Below are 20,489 nucleotides of genomic sequence, written 5' to 3' on the forward strand. Positions count from 1 at the left end.
ATTTCTACATGCACATCCTCATCTGCACATCTATCACTCCAGTGTTAATTGCTCATTTGTAATTACTTCGCCACTATGGTCTATTTATTGTCTTACCTCCTTACTTCATTTGCACACACTGTATACAGATGTTCTATTGTGTTATTGACTGTACATTTGTTAATCGCATGTGTAACTCTGTGTTGTTGCTTTTGTCGCACTGCTTTGCTTTATCTTGGCCAGGTCGCAGTTGTAAATGAGAACTTGTTCTCAACTAGCCTACCTGGTTAAATAAAGGTTAAATAAAAATAAATAAATAAAAGACATAAAATGGCATAAAAGCATAAAACACAGCAGTTGAATATTACATTTACATTTGTTAAAAATTACATGTTGTTAAAAACAATAGAAACAACCATGAATAAAAGTATTTTTTCTTGTAAAACATCCAAACTGTAAAAGCCATTTAAAATGTGTACAAATGTCTTCGGTCCTTTCTACAAGCTCGCCTCCTCCTGCTCTTCCGAATCAATAACCGTCCTGGGCCCAGATAAGATCACTCCCCTAGGCGCCGCAATGCTGTCAGGCCGTGGCCGCCGGTACCTTGGGTGTTGTGGGGGACCCTTCTCCTGGGGTCGAGGCCCCCTTTCTTCTGTACCACCCCAGGGCTTACATGGGTACCATGGCCAGGGCCTGGGGGGTGGTCTCTACTCGAATTTATTTCAGACCAAGTCAAGCAATGGTGATATCCATATGGTCAGGAGGTTTTTCAGTCGTGCTCGAGGCCCTTTATAGCCCACGACTGGTTTTCCCTGGTCGGCCAACTTAGTCAAGAACTGGCAATAAAGTTTGCGCCGATCAATCGGTCGCCAACGGGACATTACGCACAAGCTTTTAACAGTGTTTCCATAAATCGTCGAGCAAACGCGAATAAAATACAATTGTATAATTTTGCACAATTTCAACATCCGGGCCTTGCCTTTTTTTTCTAACTCTAGCTACCGTTGCATGTATAGCCATACGGGACGTCCCCTTTTCGTACAGTCCGCCAATCAGAATAGCCAGGTTGGGGAGACGTCATCAGAGAGTATTGGGGAAGTAGCCTGTGGTTCTCCATCCCGGTGGCAGTCTACCAGGAGGAAGGACAACAAAGGTAGGTAACCCATGATTCATATTTTAAAGCCACTAGTTATCATTCTCCACTGTACGACTTCGCATGCGACACGAATGGTGACGCTATGATTACGTGTATATTTATTGCTTATAGCCAACATTGTATATGCCAATTGGTCTACCTCCACCTATTAACAAAAGCACGAAGTCTGGTTGACGACACAAAAGACAAGTCAACAGCCTAGGCTTACCCCGATGTTACTGTAGCCTACTGTATTTGATCATACAATGTCAGTAGAAGTAATGCCCTGTCTTTTAGAATTAATAGGCCTACAGTATTTGTTTACATGTCTGTTAGGGAATATTAGATTAGAGGGCAATGCTGAAGAACAAGATTAGATTGAAAAAAGTACAGTAGTTTATAGTGTCGTAATGTCTTGGATTACCCACCAGTATAAAGGCAACAGCTTTGTTGACAATAGAAGCTAGTCTACAGTATTACCAAATCCTGAGCTGCAGTGTGCATGTCTGGCAGTAACCTGTATCGGAGAAAAGATCAAGAAAAGACTCATCTGCTCTTCCTTTGCATGGAACATTCGCGGCAAAAATTACCCCGCGAGAGTTCTTTATACACATAGGAAGGGGGAGAAATGAAACCAGCTGGCGGTTTTCATTATATACCACAGCCACAAAGCTAAAATTGGCTATATCTTTAAAAATGCATAAAAACAAAAATGTGCTTTTTTTGGTTGTAGTTTAAGGTTACGTTTAGGCATAAGGTTAGCAGGGTGGTTCGGGCCAGGGTTAGGTTTAAAATCCAATTTTAAGAAGATAAATTGTTGAAAAAGGCGGTGTTTAGCCAAAATTAGGACTGTGGCTATGGTAACTAGTGATGACCCAGCGTGTCGAACTCAGAACTAACAGACAGGGAAAGCAATGTGGGTTGCACGTTTTGCAAACGTGTGCCTGCAATATTCTCCCATGGATCTGATCATTTGAATTCGCCTATGTAACACACCCATATACTTACACAATAATTAAACCTAATAAACTACCCGTTCCATTGCAGTTTCCCTTTTCCGAGTCCTTCAGTCAGTCTTATGATGAACCCCTAAAGGGGTCTGTTTAATATTGTACAACCATTAGGACTTTATAAAGGATAGCCTAATATTACTGAAATATGTTGTGTAAAATAGTAGGATTGATTTGGAGAAGAACTGTCCTTTGACTATTGCCACACAACAACAAAAAGTCAAGCAGCCCTTTGTCTTTCGAACAAAAGATTGAGTGGCCCCATCTATTGGTCTGCTGTCTACCCCAATACCCCATGCTGCCCCCTGAAGGGGAACAGGGTTGGTTTAATTATGGAATAGGTATGATAGTTGATATGACAACATAGAGCTTTGGACCTTCCTATAAAAGAGTGGTCCCCATCTTCTTTTTCCCTGATTGGGGGCTGTTATGGCTTCAGATGACAGATATACTGTTGTCAAGAAATCAAAATGTGACACTGGTAATTACACATTTGACCCAAGAAAATATAGGCTTAAATACAGAAAGATTGTCATTTTGTTGTTGGTGTATAACATTTGAAACCAGTACTTTTATTTAAACAAATATTACAGAGGTTCAAATGTTATATTTGAAAGAAATGCTATGATGTCCATGTGAAACGTCTCTGATTTTATGTCCGTTTTTAAATAACAGAAAAAATGGCGACAAATGTGGACCTAGACCAGACCCCAGATGCCACTGCAGAGAAATGCAGCAGTTTTGAACTGCTGGACTGGCTCAATAAGACCCTGGACATCAAATTCACCCGGGTGGAGCACATATGCTCAGGTACTGTCTCACTAGGTCACACAGCTTCATTGCTACGCTATAACAAGAATCATAGAGCCGTCTACAATGCTTTTATCATATAGAAAGAACGTAGACTTCTGACACTTAGTGGACAGGTACTTTTCTCTCTAATGTCTGATGAAAAGCACACGTTTCACTATAGCAGAGGTCTCCAACCTTTTCTAGCATGAGAGCTACTTTAAAAATAATTAAACCTGATCTACTCATTATTTTCTAGCTTTTAAATAGGCACGTTATTTTCTCTTCCTTTCCCCTGAAAACTCTTCCCCAGGTCCTTAGTGTGCAAGAGAAAGTAGTGCACCATGTTCTCTGCCATTTAATTGGCAGATATTGTGTTCGGTTTGTCTTTTTAAGCCAATAGTGACTAATCAGGAGTGGGATAATGTCAGTGTTACATTAATTAGAAAGTAGCTGGGAGCTTGCAGTGTCTGATACTTGTGAGATTTGATTATGACAGTGTGTGGTGGAAAATGTGAAAATTGCATGTACTTTCAGAATTGTTACTCATAGTTGGGCTGCGAGCTACTGGTAGCTCGTGATTAACCTGTTGGAGACTACAGGCTATTCTGTCCTGCTGTCCCTGGTTACTAGAGGGTCTTAAACCTCTTTTGTGTGGCTGTGGTGTGAAGGTTCCTGCTACTGCCAGCTGATGGACTGGATCTTCCCTGGGTGCATCGACCTCAGCACAGTGAAGTTTCAGGCCCAGGACATGTCAGACTTCCTCCACAACTACAATATGCTCCAAGCTGGCTTCAACAAGACTGGTGTCACCAAGGTTCGACTACACCCCATTTTGTTTCCGTAAATAAATTACTTACACCCATAGCTTTTTGTCCATCACATTTAAGTCAAGGATCTTTTTTTATTGTATGTTAATATTTTATATATGGGCAGAGGGATTCTCCCTTAGTTTCTTTGTGGTATCTGCTTATTGTTCTAAATCCCTCCCCTTTAGACTGTTCCAGTGGAGGAGCTGATAAACGGAAAGTTCCAGCCCAACTTCATATTCCTGAAGTGGTTCAAGAGGTTTTTCCAGGCTAACCTGGCAGGGCAGGTGTATAACCCTGTAGAGGCTCGCCAAGGCCAGGACATCCAGCCTGCCATATTCCGCTTACATTCTCCTCAGAGACTTCACCTCAAGGGCCACAATTCTGCCAGCCACAGTCCCAGTCAATCAGGTGTTCAGTATTTTACATATCATGGGTTGAAATATTATTTGTGCTGTTTCTGACCTTATAATCAAGATAGATTATTGTTGATCTTTTTGTGTTAATCAATTTGTGTTTTCCTTTTTTCGACAGGGGTGTTGGAAACCGACACGGAGGAAGAAGCTTTAGGGAAGTATCAAAGGAAAAGTATTATTTATGAGGATATATGGAGGGAGACTTACTCCTGGGTGGGGGCCAGCACTCTGGGAGAGATCTATGCCTACTGCAGTCTGTGCGATCTTAACCTCAACATCTATCACTCAGGTCTGTTTGACCTGAAGCGTCACTCACAGTCCAAGAAGCACTGCAAGCTTTCCCTGGCTGCCAGTGATGGCACCCTAACGCCAGAGCCTGGGAAAAGCAGTCAGGGCAGCTGCAGTGACCTTCCACCCTGTAGTGAGTTGGTCTTTCGCTTCATTCAAGCCAACTGTGTCTCTGGTCCCTCCGCGGCTGAGGACCAAGTGTCTAACAGATACGGCCAGTATGTCCTGGGACTACAGTACCCAGAGGACATAGTGTCTGCCTGCCAAAAGACTCCTTACTGCATATACATGTACGGAGGAGTGGTGCTAGGGCAGACTGACATGGCTTCTGTAGTTCTAGTGGGGTATTTTGATGTAAAGGAAGCCAGGCACTGCATCAGGCTGTTGGATGTTCTGCAGCCTCCAGATGATGACAATGCTGGAGAGAAAACAGCTGCAGCTCTGGTGGAGACCTTGGAGAGGTTTGGGCTTCCTGCAGCTAACCTCGCTGCTCTCTACTCAGATGGTAATGGTTCTGCCTCAGAGCCAATATGCTCACAACTCAGGGAACTCAACACCAACATGTTGGTGCTAAGTGGGCTGTATGGAGTGGCTGATGCAGCCTGCCATGCTGGGGTGTCGGAGCTCTCCACTCAGGCCCAGGAGCTTATTGTAGATATCTACTCCCACTACTCCTCCTGCTCCACCAAGGATGACAACCTGAAGGAACTGTTTTCCAGCATTAGCGGTACTGATGGCCTCACCCTTCCCCTCACCACCTGCTGCCTTAGCTTCTGCATGTTAGTCAGGAAGGTTTTGGGAATGTGGACCGATCTCATCTCCCACTTCAGCTCCTGTAATGAAGAGGATAACATAGATAATAAGGCTAAGCTGATCTGCACACAGCTGCAGGACCCCAAACTCAGGGCTATCTTCATGTTTCTGGACCAGGCCCTAGAGCCCCTCCGTGTCTTCCAGGAGCGACTGCATCACCATGAGGGCTCAGCCCGGGCTGACTTGGTGCAGATCCTACAGGATGCCAGCGGCCTCCTGCGCTCCTATGCCTCCAGTTTCCTCCGTCCTCAAGCCGTCGTGCTCTTCCTCAAGGAACGTGACGCCTTTCTCCTCAAGACCACAAAGTTCCACCTGCCAGGGGCAGAGCTGAATGTGGGTGGGGCTGTAGTGGAGGACTTCCTGTGTGAGTCATCAGAGACAGGAAGTGAAGCACTGCAGTTATTACAGGAACAGGCTCTGTCCTTCTACACAGCGCTCACAGCCCGCGTGGCAGAGGGGCTGCCTCTTAGTGACGGTGTGTTGAGGAGCATGGCCCAGCTACTGAGCCCTCAGGGCAGGCTGAAAGTGACAGGGAAGGCTGTGGGAGAGCTGGGGGCCAAACTGGGGCTCTGCAGCTCACCTGAGGAAATCAGCCAGCTGAACAAGGAGTTCCTGGAATACCAGCTGGCAGAGGAGGGGGACGAGGGAGAAAACAGATGTGATGGAGGGGTCCAGAATGACTCGGCAACACCTTCGCTGGAGCAACATTGGAGCACTGTGCTGAAGGCTTCTGGGTCGAACACCATCTTCAGGAAACTTGTTTTGACCCTCTTAGCCATGCCCTGCCCCCCACTTGAAGCTCAGAAAGTCTTCACACAGGTACGTGAAAGATAAAAAGCATCACACACGTGTATGTCAATGCATGCCTGCATGGAAGTTATTGCGTTGGTACTGTCCCATTTCTGTACTTACAGTGCCTTCGGAAAGTATTCAGACCCCTGGACCTTTTCCACGTTTTATTACGTTACAGCCTTAATCTAAAATGGATTAAATAAAAACATTTCAGAATGACAAAGCCAAAACAGGGTTTTAGATTTTTTAAGATACGTTATTTACAGTATTCATACCCTTTGCTATGACACTCCTGGAAACCTGGCACCATCCCTACGATGAAGCATGGTTGTGGCAGAGACTGGGAGAATAGTCAGGATCGAGGCAAAGATGAATGGAGCAAAGTACAGAGAGATCCTTGACGCAAACCTACTCCAGAGCGCTCAGGACCTCAGACTGGGCCGAAGGTACACCTAAGCACACAACAACCCTAAGCACACAGTCAAGACAATGCAGGAGTGACTTCGGAACAAGTCTCTGAATGTCCTTGAGTGGCCCAGCCAGAGCCCGGACTTGAACCCGATCGAACATCTCTGGAGAGACCTGAAAATAGCTGTGCAGCAACGCTCCCCATCCAACCTGACAGAGCTTGAGAGGATGTGTAGAGAAGAATGGGAGAAACTCCCACAAGCTTGTAGCGTCATACCCAAGAAGATTCGAGGCTGTAATCGCTGCCAAAGGTACTTCAACAAAGCACTGAGTAAAGGGTCTGAATACTTATGTAAATGTGACATTTCAGGTTTTATTTTTATTTTTTATTAGCAAAAAATTCTAAAACCCTGTTTTTGCTTTGTCATTATGGGCTATTGTGTGTAGATTGATGTGGGGGTAAAATGTAACCACTTTTAGATTAAGTGACCTAACAAAATGTGACCTAACAAAATGTGGAAAAAGTCAAGAGGTCTGTCCAAAAGCTGTGTGTGTGTCTGTCAGTCTGTCTGTCAGTCAGTCAGTCAGTCAGTCTCTGCATCTATATTATTTGTGTCTGTGTTCTCAGGCTGTGGAGAATGGGGATGCTGACCAGTTCGCTGACAGTGTGACAGAGAGTGAGCTGGACTCCATTCAGAAAGTAGACCTTACCAATGATAGCACTCTCTCAGACAACAACAGTGTCAACGGGCTTGGCAGGAAGAAGGAAAGTCGAGGTTGTTCCAGAAAGATTCCATCAGGTACGTTATTTCATTAGGGGACTGGGATAGGAATATAATAGAATGTGATATAATTATAATAATTAAGTATATTAATAATGTGTTGAGTTGCACCCACAAGAGCACTCAAATGCCTTTTTAAAGGTACAGTTCCATTTTGGTTTAGCATTAACACACACACATTAGTTTGTGTGTGTGTACCGGCAAGCAGCTTATCACGTGGATTAACACATGAAAGGGTTAGCTTTAATGGGTTGAGATGCTCAGGATGGTGCCAGCTCTCCATTGTTGGGGTAGGTTAGTGTAGCATGAGCATGCTTCAGGTTTACATTTCTGGACAGTCTTATAGAAGTTGTTATGTAAGTTTAACAGACTGAATAGACAGATTTATATATTTTTGTGAGAAATCATTATTGTTATTTAAAGGGGATGGTATTATCATAGAGGGGGTGCTATCAACATACCATACCATTGGTTGAGTTAGCTATAATTGTATGCCTCTCATATGAATTTTAAAACGTGTGCATGCAAATACCCTGACATGGGCACTGTCACATATTAGAAACCATTTGTCATCATCTCTGCATGTGTGTGGTGCCCTTAGCATTGTCTGGTATGCACAAGCCCTGAGAGCAAAAGTGCATTTTGACATGACACCCTACACAGCACCAAAACAGCTACACGTCTAATCATCTAATATTGTAGTCATGATTGCAGAATTCAGTATTATATGGGTTGTAATCTTACACTGTCCATTGATTCAGTGTTTCACATACTTCTATTACAGGATCCCTGTTAATAATGGAAGCATCAATGTGTTGTTTTCCAGGGGTGAATTACCTTAATGGGACAGTGAAGCCATGCACAGTGCGGCTGCAGAAGATAATCAGTAAGATAAGATATTGACAGTTACAGAAGATGATCATTGGTAATCATCTAGATCACTTAAAGGGGAAATCAGCAGTTGCTACATCCACATTTGGCCTTATAAATGAATGATATGTACCCATTGATTCCTGAAGAATATAACTTCTAAATGCCTCATGAGCTTATTTCAACTGTCTTTTCCTATCAGAACCCAAAATATAAGCTTGTTTTACTCCAAAGTTTGTAAACAAAGTAAACGTAAGCAAACACTTTAAAGCCTTAAAATGATACTGTTGATATCATGGATGGTCAGTCCTTGAATCCATAGACTTAATTTGAAAGTGGTTACATTTCTCCAGCTCCGTCCCTCAGATTTCTACCGAAACAGTTGTGGGGACGACACTTTGTTATTGTTTCAACTGCTGATTGACCCTTTTAAAGCCCAGTGCAGTGTTTTTTTCCCCCTGTGTTTTCTATGTATTTCCATGCTATGAGGTTGAAATTATACTGCGAAATTGTGAAAATGATAATAATGCCCTTTTAGTTTAAGAGCTGTTTGAAAAGACTGCCTGAAAATTCAGCCTGTTTTGGTTGGATGGAGTTTTGGCCTGCTGCTTCTTCTTTTTGACCATTTTAATTGAAAACAATCACTCTAGGGTACTTAAGAAATGATTTGTTATTGAGATAAAAAACCGCTGTATTGGACCTTTATACTCGATTTAAGCAGTGTACAGGTGACACATTACCAGAGAATGCTTCACAATCTGCCTACGGCTCTTTCCATGGTTGGAGTTCATTTCATTGCAATTCAGTCAATGTAAACTGAAATTCAAATTTCTCTCAATGCTTTTCAATGAAACCCTGTCTCTTTAGTTGTCTATGCGCTGTCTTTTCACCTTTGGACAATTTCAGGCAAAAAAAAAAAGTTATTTGGTTTAATACAATTTGTGTTTGTAGATGGACCAAAGAATGAGGAACATACTGTGTTCGTTGAGGATGATGTCATTTGGACAAATACTATGGAGGTAATGTTTAGTATTATTTTTTCTTTCTTTTTTTTAACCATATTTCATGTCTGGCAGTATTGGGTGAACCAATTCGACGTATATGGTAACTTAAGATTTAGCTAAGAGTGACGTTATTGTTTTCTTGGGACTCATAATCAACTTCGCATAACAGAGCTTCCCAGTAGAAAACAGACATAGATATTGGAGCCTATGCTTGTTTTTACCTTGCTGTAGTGGGGGGGATGTGTGACAAATTAAACCCCAAGTAAACTGCATGTGACAACACCTGACAATGGAAACAATATCATTCTTTCAAATCAAACAAAGCAAAGTGTTCATGAATCTTTTGTGTACATGGATGTCTTGACATTATGGTAAACTTTTCTCTACAGGCCTTTTTAAATAGAGGTCAGCAGTATGCTTAACTCTGCTGTTGCTTGTCCAATCAACCATTCTCTAAGATTTGACATTCTTTGAATTCAAAACCTTAAACTATGCCTAGGACAAGTGCATGCCAGCCTTTCACCCTTGTCTAACAAACTAACCTCATCAGTAGCTTTTTTATCTTCTTCTTTTTCTTTCAAGTTTTTTCACGTGATCTGCTTTATGGTTTGTAGTAGTGGGCTAGTTATTGGATGTGAGAAGGTGAGTGTGTGTGTGTGTGAGTGCTTGAATGCGTAAATGTGTGTGTGTGTGTGCTCGATGTGTTCAATATGTGTGTGTGTGCATATGTGTGTTGTCCCTCAGGGCAACATTAGGGGCATTTATGGCTGGGAGAGCAGCTTACGCCAGAAGCCACAGGCGAGAGCTGTATTTCAGGCTGGTGCCGGTGCTGGTGCCTGGGCCAAGCCACAGGTTCTTGACAACGACAGCAAAAAGGACCAGGAGTCTGAGGCTGTGACGGTAGGTACTCTCACCTGTGCTCCTACCTGTGATGGCTGGTGGGCAGAGATACCTGAGGACAGGCTCATTATAATGGCTACGGTATCAAACACATGGATTAATTCCATTCCAACCATAAGAATGAGCCCGTCCTCCTATATCTTCACCCACCAGCCTGTAGGAGAGCCCCTCTGGCGAATGGGACAGTGAAAGGCGCAGTACTGTCAAAACAACAGAACATGTATATTTTGTTATAAAGGTGTGCTTGGCTGTCATTGGCACATCATAATTTGTTTGCGTGGCTCTTGTGATTCGGATTCTAATGTTCTGACTTCTAACACTTTTTATGGACATGGTAGTCTCCAATTTCCTCGCCTTTATCATTCTCAATTGTGCACCATGGTCAGCTGGATTGGGTGGCTTAAATAAATGCTGACAAACCAAGTACCAGAGTAGCGTATTACATGTTAAAACATTTTTTTTTTTTAAAGAAACTGATATTTACAATTGCAGTCACCCATTAGACACCCTTTCAAATGTCTTTGTTTACATTTTTCAGGTTAATCTGTGAATGTGTTTGTCATTGTCTTCAGACTATTTTATCTGTGTATTCAAGCATAAATATTTTTGATTTTCAGCCCCTGAAGAATGAGAATCAAACATCAACATCCAATGTGTCTACTCCGAGTCGCAGGGCAGCAAAGAAGGGCGTTGATTACCAGGTTCCTACTTTTATGACAATTAGTATCACAAATATTTGCTATGCATGGCAACATGCTTCCTTATCATGTAAACCCATGTGAATAACCCTCCATCTCCCGGGGTCTCACCCTGTAGGATGGGAAGGGTTTCCCCACTGGAGAGCTGGTGTGGGGAAAGGTGAAGGGCTTCTCCTGGTGGCCTGGAGTGGTGGTGCTCTGGAAGACCAACAAAACACCGCCTGTATCCATGCGCCGGGTAGAGTGGTTTGGAGACGGCATGTTTTCCGAGGTGAGGACTTGACTTGACTCGTTGTAAATAATAAGATTGATCTGCAGAACAGATTGATGTTTGATCTGAATCCTTCCTTTGTTTTGTGTTTCAGATCTGTACAGAGAGGCTTCTGCGTTTTGCAGCTTTTGCAACGGGCTTCTGCAAGAATTCCTATGCTAGCTTGCCCACCTACAAAGATGCCATCTACCAGGTCCTTGAGGTAGGGCTGGAATTATTTTATCACTGTATAACATTCCATTGTAAAGCTCTGTACATCACTGTTTGTTACCTTAACATATATATCACAATATTCCATACTGTATAATACCACCAAGCACGACATTACTCACCACTCATATTTCATGTCTGTGCAGTTGGCTGGTGAGCGCTGTGAGAAGTCCTTTCTTGCAGCGGGGAATAAACAAGAGGAGCTTAAGTTGATGCTGGACTGGGCCCACAGTGGATTCCAGCCCACTGGACCAGATGGGTTCAACCCCCCAGCCCCTGCAGGTATGTGTGGTTTAGAGTGAAGTTGCTCCTAGACGGTGATCTCCCCACAAATGGTTAAAGTTAGGATTGGGGGAGGGGAAGCTGACCAAGCTCTGTACCTAGGTGAAACTTCACCCCGTAGTGCTTTGTGTTGCTTCTATTATATTTCCACAACAGGGTAACACTTATTCCTGTGTAGTAACACTGTAGTTACACTTCTATTAGCAGGTCATCCCAGTTTCTTTTTGTTTTGTTTCATTCCCAAAGATTTGAAGGCAGAATCTTCAGACTCAGCTCTGTCAGACTACCAACCCCCAGCTAAGAAGAAGTATGTGAATAAGAACAGACCATCCTCTGGGAATCAGGGCTACAGCAGAGGTAAGTCCTATACCCACCGTAATCCATATTCATTAATGAGGGCAGATTTTCTAATTACTTTGTCACTAAATAATTATATTTACATCAATTCAATTCCTTTTTTGTTGTTCATAGGGGCAATGCTACAAGAGGTTATGAAAGGCAAGAAAATTGAAGGTATTTCGATTTCTTTCCACTGTAATTTTATTTTCCTGCTCTGTATTTCTCTGCGCTTTTGAAATATGGCATATAATGGAATCAGTAATTTTACTATACTAATGTATAAAATTAATTATTGTATCACCTCAGAATTCTGTTTATCGTGTGGAACCCCCCACATCCACACCTTCCACCCACTGTTTGAAGGGAGTCTCTGCCAGAAGTGTAAGGTAAACCAACTACGTCTTCCTAGTCCTTTAATGACTGTTCAGTTTATTTATGTAAACGTAGACATGTTAGATCATGTCTGCTTATCATTTGAAAGATTGTTGACATTAATTAACCTCATCCCCATGGTAAAGCTGTCCCCTTGTAACCTTTACAGGAGAACTTTATTGAGACTTTGTACAGATACGACAAAGATGGCTACCAGTCCTACTGCACTGTTTGTTGTGCTGGCCAAGAGGTCATTCTGTGTGGCAATGCCAGCTGTTGCAGGTAAGCATGGCTCAAGAGTACATTTTTTCCTCTTTTCTTTCACTCCCATTTCCTCTTTTACATGCATATCCTCTCTGTCATTCTCTCTCTCAGGTGTTTCTGTAAGGACTGCCTGAACTTTTTGGTTGGCGATGGAACCTTTAACCAACTGAAGGACGTGGACCCGTGGAGCTGCTTCATGTGCTTACCATCCCAGTGCAACGGATCACTCAAGCTACGGCCTGACTGGAGCGTGCGTGTTCAACAGTTCTTCGTCAACAACAGTACCCTCAAATTTGAACCCCACAGGATGTATCCCTCCATCCCTACACATCAACGCAGACCCATCCGGGTATTGTCTCTCTTTGATGGGATTGCCACAGGTTTGTACATTCTCAATATGGGCTTTCATTCTTCTTGGGGAGATTGTTACAGATGAGTGATTGTGATGTGTTGTATGAGGATGTATGCAATGGCAGGTGTTTCTTCTGTTATCTGACAGGTTACTGTGTGCAGAAAGGTTAGGGTTTGGTCTTTTTTAGGTGTGGTTAATGGTGTTGGATGGCTGTGTATGACCATTGTGCTCTTGCAGGGTACCTGGTGCTCAAAGACCTGGGCTTCATCATAAAACGCTACATTGCCTCTGAGATCTGTGGGAACTCGATTGCTGTGGGTATGATCAAACACCAGGGCCAGATAGAGCATATCAACGACGTACGCACCATCACCAGGAAACATGTGAGTTCAGCATACACACACACACACACACACACACTGTTACGGTTTTCTTCCGTCGAATGAGAGTCGGACCAAAATGCAGCGTGGTAAGTTAGATACATGTTTAATAATGAAGAAAAACGAACAATATAAAAACAACAAACGGACAATCCCAAAACCTACGAAAAAACCCCATATATAAACACAACACAAAATAAACCCATGTCACACCAAATAAATATATAAACACAAAATACTAAGACCAGGGCGTGACACACACACACATTCATGTTAGAACACATTACAACACACACACACACTTCTATGGTCATTCTCTACAAAAAATGTGCTATCTAGAACCTAAATGGGTTCTACAGCTGTCCCCATAGGAGAACCCGTTGAAGAACCCTTTATGTTTCCAGGTAGAACCCCATTGGGTTCCATGTACAACCCTTTCCTTTTGGAACCCTTTTTTTCTCAGAGGGTAACCTTTGTGTGTTTGCTTTAGCTGGCTGAATGGGGTCCTTTTGACCTCCTGATTGGAGGAAGCCCCAGCAATGATCTGGCCTGCGTCAACCCTGCTCGGAAGGGCTTATTTGGTAAGGAACCTCCTGGCTTCAAAGTAAAAAGAGTGCTTCTACTAGACAATGTAGAGAGGAAATGTCTGAAGCACTTTATCCAGTCCGTTTTCACATTGTTTTATCAGCAGTTAACAGAGTAGCCTGCTGTTACATGTACATCCTTACCTTTCCATTGGCCTAGTAAACGTGTTTTAATGGTGTTTCATTGGTTTTCTCTGTCTCTGTTTCCAGAGGGCACAGGCAGGCTGTTCTTTGAATATTACAGGATGCTGACCATGATGAGGCCAAGGGAAGATGATGATCGGCCATTCTTCTGGCTCTTTGAAAATGTGGTGGCCATGAGCGGTCATGACAAGACTGACATCTGTCGCTTCCTTGAGGTAAAGATACTAGGTATTTCTATAAGAATACGCTAATCCATGGTCAATGAGGCCTGTCTCTCTCTCCTTCTTTCACTCTCTGGATCTTTCTCACTCTCTCTGGTCAATACATTTGGCTGTATGTTTGCGTATTCATTTCATAATGACTAATAATCTCATCTGTGTCCAGTGCAATCCCATCCTGATTGATGCAGTAAAAGTGAGCCCAGCTCACAGAGCTCGCTACTTCTGGGGAAACCTCCCGGGCATGAACAGGTAAACAGTTGAAGTCAGAAGTTTACATACACTTAGGTTGGAGTCATTAAAACTTGTTTTTCAACCACTCCACAAATTTCTTGTTAACAAACTAGTTTTGGCAAGTCGGCTAGGACATCTACTTTGTGCATGACACAAGTAATTTTTCCAACAATTGTTTACAGACAGGTTATTTCACTTATAATTCACTGTATCACACTTCCAGTGGGTCAGAAATTTACATAAAATAAATTGACTGTGCCTTTAAACAGCTTGGAAAATTCCAGAAAATGATGTCATGACTTTAGAAGCTTCTGATAGGCAAATTGACATCATTTGAGTCAATTGGAGGTGTACCTGTGGATCAGAAAAAAAATTGTACGCCTCCACAAGTCTGGTTCATCCTTGGGAGCAATTTCCAAACGCCTAAAGGTACCATGTTCATCTGTACAAACAATAGTATGCAAGTCCATGGGACCATGCAGCTGTCATACCGCTCAGGAAGGAGAAGCGTTCTGTCTCCTAGAGATGAATGTACTTTGGTGTGAAAAGTGCAAATCGATCCCAGAACAACAGCAAAGGACCTTGTGAAGATGCTAGAGGAAACAAAAGTATCTATATCTATACAACATTATCTATATCCACAGTAAAATAAGTCCTATATCGACATAACCTGAAAGGCCGCTCAGGAAGGAAGAAGCCACTGCTCCAAAACCGCCATTAAAAAAGCCTGACTACTGTTTTCAACTGTGCATGGGGACAAAGATCCTACTTTTTGGAGAAATGTCCTCTGGCCATAATGACCATTGTTATGTTTGGAGGAAAAAGGGGGAGGCTTGCAAGCCGAGGAACACCATCCCAACCGTGAAGCACGGGGGTCGCAGCATCATGTTGTGGGGGTGCTTTGCTGCAAGAGGGACTGGTGCATTTCACAAAATAGATGACATCATGAGGTAGGAAAATTATGTGGATATATTGAAGCAACATCTCAAGACATTAGTCAGGAAGTTAAAGGTTGGTCGTAAATTAGTCTTCCAAATGTACAATGACCCCAAGCATACTTCCAAAGTTGTGGCAAAATGGCTTAACAACAACAAAGTCCAGGTATTAAATGTCAGGAATTGTGAAAAACTGAATTTAAATGTATTTGGCTAAGGTGTAGGAGTATTTGGCTAAGGTGTCCAAGGTATTGGAGTGGCCATCACAGAGCCCTGATCTCAATCCAATAGAACATTTGTAGGCAGAACTGAAAAAGCGTGTGCGAGCAAGGAGGCCTACAAACCTGACTCAGTTTCACCAGCTCTGTCAGGAGGAATGGGCCAAAATTCACCCACCTTTTTGTGGGAAGCTTGTGGAAGGCTACCTGAAATGTTTGACCCAAGTTAAACAATTTAAAGGCAATGCTACCAAATACTAATTGAGTGTATGTAAACTTCTGACCCACTGGGAATGTGATGAAAGAAATAAAAGCGGAAATAAATCACTCTACTATTATTCTGACATTTCACTCTCTTAAAATAAAGTGGTGATCCTAACTGACCTAAGACAGGGGATTTTTACCCTGATTAAATGTCAGGAATTGTGAAAAACGGAGTTTAAATGTATTTGGCTAAGGTGTATGTAAACTTCTGACTTCAACTGTATATACAACTAACACATAGACACATCCCCAAACATCTACACACACGCCTACTGATAAACACTAACACATGCACTCAATATCATGTTGATTTTCTTATGTTCAAGTCATCTACATGAAGTAAAATTACTTTAAGATGGTTTGGCAGAGAGTTCACTCATCTGTATGTGTTTATCTCCTTAGACCTCTAGCTACCTCTCTGGATGACAAGGTGAACCTGCAGGATTGTCTGGAGCTTGGACGCACGGCCAAGGTAACACTAATAAGCTTTTCTAGATGGTTTTAGCCATCAGTACTTCACTGGCAAGAGAGGTTGAAGTTTGAAGTTCAGATTAATTCTAATGCATATTTTCAAATGTATGAATGAGTTTCTAGCATCAGATGGGATGTCCATATTTGAAACATGGTTAAAGCTGTGATTGTTATCCGTCTGTTCATTCCCTTATAGTATAACAAAGTTCGTACCATCACCACCAAGTCCAACTCCATCAGACAGGGGAAGATGGGACCCCTACCCGTTGACTCTAATGGCAAGGAGGACTCCCTTTGGTGCACAGAGATGGAGAAGTAAGCCTTTATTATTGAGAGTAAAGGGGTAGGGGTGGACAGCATAGAATATAGAAGTGATTACAGTGTAATTACATTGTTTATAAGTTGTTATAGTTACCATTATTCTAATACCATAACTGTTCATGGATACGGCTCTCACTTGTCAATGGTCTTATAGTGTGGTAGTTAAGTGAATGTAATCTGTATTTTCTGCTACAAATACACTTACACTCAGGTTGTTTTTACATTGTTCTAACATTTTCCACTTTATATGATTGACCTTCCTGCAGGATCTTTGGCTTTCGCAAGCATTACACTGATGTCAACAATATGGGTCAGAGCCAGCGGCAAAAAGTACTGGGCCGATCATGGAGTGTACCAGTTATCAGGCACCTCTTAGCTCCACTCAAGGACTACTTTGCCTGTGAGTAGGAACCTCACATTCCTGTATGCTGCACTGTCAACAACAACAGCAACATGAAATGGCTGATTGTTGGAGAGGGGAGGATAAAAACAGTATACTTATCCTTCCCTGCTTTTCAGTGAATGAAACTATCCTGTGTTTATCAGACTGACCTCAATCATATTAGTCTTTTTGTACTACTGTCTGTATTGTCTGTTTTATTCCTTTTCAGTTAATGAGCAGCTGTTTCAATGCATTGTGGTCATATGATCACAGTATTCCCAGAATGCACTGACACTGGTTATTTCGGTTTGTCTGGAGTAGTTCAAGTTTGTCAATCATGTATTTGATGTTTTGTTTACATTTGGTCAATGATGGTGAGATCAGACCTCAAACCCTGCCCACTATCTACCTCAATACTGATCTGTGTCTTAAATCTGCAGTTTTCTGTATTTAATTGAATTTTATAAATAGTCAAAATCATATTCACTTGTAAATATGACTGAACCTTCTAATGTTTTGTTACTTGTTTGGAAAAAAAGATCCTCTGAGAATTGAAAATCTGAAATTCAAGGCAGAAAATGTGCCTTGAGTGTTTGTTTGTATTTTAACTTGCCCAATATTCACCATTGTTACTCTCTCTGTGGTGCTAGAGTATGTTTAGGTTTTTAATGATAGTTGGTCACAGGACACACATTTTGACTTACATTGTCTCACTTGCCATTTATAGACTTTAATTTGGGTGATATAGTGAAGCATGTGAATGCTATATAAACCTGCATGCTTATTTTCTTCAAAGAAAAAGTTGCTGAAAGCCAGTCCTAACAGCTTTGATTTAATTAGTAAGATGTGTACATTCTCCCTCTCTCTTGGAGCAGTGGGCAGAGGAACAGTTTTAATTGCAAGTGCCTACTAAACAATTGTTTTAAACCCAGGAACAACACATGTAGAACTATTTTTCTCCTGTAATTATTATGAATTCTTTAATATTTCAAAGGGAGCTGGACAAAGCTCTGAGGAAAGGAATACATCATAAACGTTGTCTCATAATCCTTTCAGTAAATCAGACAGGCAGCATGTAAGTTTGTGAAAGCAACTATTTTAAAATTCCCTTGTATGTTCTTAGGGTGTTGATGAAGGTCACATGGAGGGCCTACTCATAAAATACCCACTTCGGTTTCATGCCTGTGTTTGACGTGTGCTGTTATGACCAGTAAACTGTGTGTTAAGTTGAAGTGATGGTTTTAACTTCAGTGTTCTGTTCACCTCTCTCAGCAAGTGTGTTGAAATATACCACAACACAACCATCTTTCATAGAACAACTTACTCTACTCTCTCTTACTCTCTCTCATAGAACAAGTTATTCTGAAATCATAAGTACTGTTTATCATTTGGGGTTATTGAGATTCTTAACTAATAATTAAGTTTTGAACCCTTGTTCCCCTCCAGCATCCATACCTTCCTCTCATGCTGTGTGTCAGTTCCATACCTTCCTCTCATGCTGTGTGTCAGTTCCATACCTTCCTCTCATGCTGTGTGTCAGTTCCATACCTTCCTCTCATGCTGTGTGTCAGTTCCATACCTTCCTCTCATGCTGTGTGTCAGTTCCATACCTTCCTCTCATGCTGTGTGTCAGTTCCATACCTTCCTCTCATGCTGTGTGTCAGTGTGGTGACTGACGTCAAACTTCTCTTAACTCAGAGACCGAACACATACTCGATACCAAATGGGGTTTTTCTTACCATCTGTTTTTAATAAGCACCATCAGTTGAACACCTTCTGGACTGTGATTTACGTACATAAGATGCTGGCCTTATTACATTTTTTTTTTTTTTTATGACACAAAGGGAATTCACAATATCGTTCTGTGTACTGTATGTTTTGATAACATTTGAGGTATTGGTATAAAAGTATTATGTTATTAGGGTCTTCACTAGACTCCTGTTGGTGCTATATTATTCAATTGTTTTCTTATTTTCTTGCATGGTATGTTTAATATTGGTCAGGTTGTATAAAACATGTGTAGTTGTCCACAGACTAGTTTAATGTATAGTTGTCACAGTCTCATAACCACATGTAAAGCTTTTGTCCCACATCTACAGTCATGTTAGATTAGAAATAAACTTCCCAAATGGTATTATTTGTACTTTGTCCTTGTCAGTCGGATAATTTATTGATTTTATATTATAGTGTGTGTGCACCTAAAGCTTATTAGGTGGTTGTGAGGACGTTGGTGAATGGAAAAATGCAGAGTCAGGCGCAGGAAACAGATATGAGTAATAGTTCAAAATTTACTCAAATAAGTAAGATTCCAACAAGGAACAAACACAATAATCCAGAGAACTAACAACGAGAACCCACATGACAAACAATAACGCACAAAACAGAGAGGGAAGTCAGAGTGTTTAATAAGGAACATAATTAATGGAATGGAAACCAGGTGTGTTTGATCAAGACAAAACGAAACATGGATCGGTGGTGTCTAGAAAGCCGGTGAGGCCGAACGCCGCCCGAAGAAGGAGAGGGACCAACTTCGGCCGAAGTCGTGACAGTGGTCTCTGGGACCATAGCCTGTTGCGTACACTCCAAGCCTGTAGGTGAAATGTGGTTTTAGGGTCAGGGGTGGGGGGGGGGGGTTTAGTGAGGTTTGTATGGAGCACAACACTGGAGCTCCCCAGGGGTGTGTGCTCAGTCCCCTCCTGTACTCCCTGTTCACCCACAACTGCATGGCCAGGCACGACTCCAACACCATCATTAAGTTTGCAGACGACACAACAGTGGTAGGCCTGATCACCGACAACGACGAGACAGCCTATAGGGAGGAGGTCAGAGACCTGGACGGGTGGTGCCAGAATAACAACCTATGCCTCAACGTAACAAAGACTAAGGAGTTGATTGTGGACTACAGGAAAAGGAGGACCGAGCACGCCCCCTGTCTCATCGACGGGGCTGTAGTGAAGCAGGGTGAGAGCTTCAAGTTTCTTGGTGTCCACATCAACAACAAACTAGAATGGTCCGAACACACCAAGACAGTCGTGAATAGGGCAAGACAAAGCCTATTCCCCCTCAGGAAACTAAAAAGATTTGGCATGGGTCCTGAGATCCTCAAAAGGTTCTACAGCTGCAACATCGAGAGCATCCTGACTGGTTGCATCACTGCCTGGTACGGCAATTGCTCGGCCTTTGACCGCAAGGCACTACAGAGGGTAGTACATACGGCCCAGTACATCACTGGGGCTAAGCTGCCTGCCATCTAGGACCTCTACACCAGGCGGTGTCAGAGGAAGGCCCTAAAACTTATCAAAGATCCCAGCCACCCCAGTCACAGACAGTTCTCTCTACTACCGCATGGCAAGCGGTACCAGAGTGCCAAGTCTAGGACAAAAAGGCTTCTCAACAGTTTTTACCCCCAAGCCATAAGACTCCTGAACAGGTAATCAAATGGCTACCCGGACAATTTGAATTGTGTGCCCCCCCCAACCCCTCTCTTTACACTGCTGCTACTCTCTGTTTATCATATATGCATAGTCACTTTAACTATACATTCATGTACATACT

General features: G+C 42.4%; 1 protein-coding gene across 2 annotated transcripts; it reads left to right on the forward strand.

Annotated features, from left to right (window-relative positions):
- The first annotated feature begins 1,069 nt into the window (after nt 1-1,069).
- On the forward strand, nt 1,070-19,068 carry LOC112216187 (DNA (cytosine-5)-methyltransferase 3A). 2 transcript variants are annotated; one of them, XM_024375993.2, is made up of 25 exons: nt 1,070-1,132; nt 2,800-2,934; nt 3,585-3,730; nt 3,911-4,133; nt 4,257-6,058; nt 7,068-7,239; nt 8,006-8,107; nt 9,043-9,110; nt 9,840-9,995; nt 10,613-10,696; nt 10,812-10,964; nt 11,059-11,166; nt 11,321-11,456; nt 11,703-11,813; nt 11,928-11,969; nt 12,102-12,181; nt 12,337-12,449; nt 12,543-12,811; nt 13,021-13,166; nt 13,654-13,744; nt 13,958-14,106; nt 14,276-14,361; nt 16,163-16,232; nt 16,428-16,546; nt 16,819-19,068. In XM_024375993.2, exons 2-25 carry the CDS (start codon nt 2,805-2,807, stop codon nt 16,958-16,960), a joined length of 4,698 nt encoding a protein of 1,565 aa, XP_024231761.1. In that variant the 5' UTR covers nt 1,070-1,132; nt 2,800-2,804; the 3' UTR covers nt 16,961-19,068. The 2 variants fall into 2 exon arrangements, with proteins under 2 accessions (XP_024231761.1, XP_024231764.1); XM_024375996.2 differs by having other exon boundaries at nt 8,048-8,107.
- Nucleotides 19,069-20,489: the final 1,421 nt, after the last annotated feature.

This window comes from Oncorhynchus tshawytscha, linkage group LG16 (assembly GCF_018296145.1).
Source record: "Oncorhynchus tshawytscha isolate Ot180627B linkage group LG16, Otsh_v2.0, whole genome shotgun sequence".
Taxonomy (NCBI): Eukaryota; Metazoa; Chordata; class Actinopteri; order Salmoniformes; family Salmonidae; genus Oncorhynchus; species Oncorhynchus tshawytscha.

Coding starts and splice junctions, on each gene's coding strand:
- LOC112216187 (XM_024375993.2), top strand. CDS start 2,805: ATGGCGACAAATGTGGACCTAGACCAGACCCCAGATGCCACTGCAGAG. Junction 9,996..10,612: donor AGGAGTCTGAGGCTGTGACG/GTAGGTACTCTC, acceptor TTTGATTTTCAG/CCCCTGAAGAATGAGAATCA. Junction 11,814..11,927: donor GAATCAGGGCTACAGCAGAG/GTAAGTCCTATA, acceptor TGTTGTTCATAG/GGGCAATGCTACAAGAGGTT.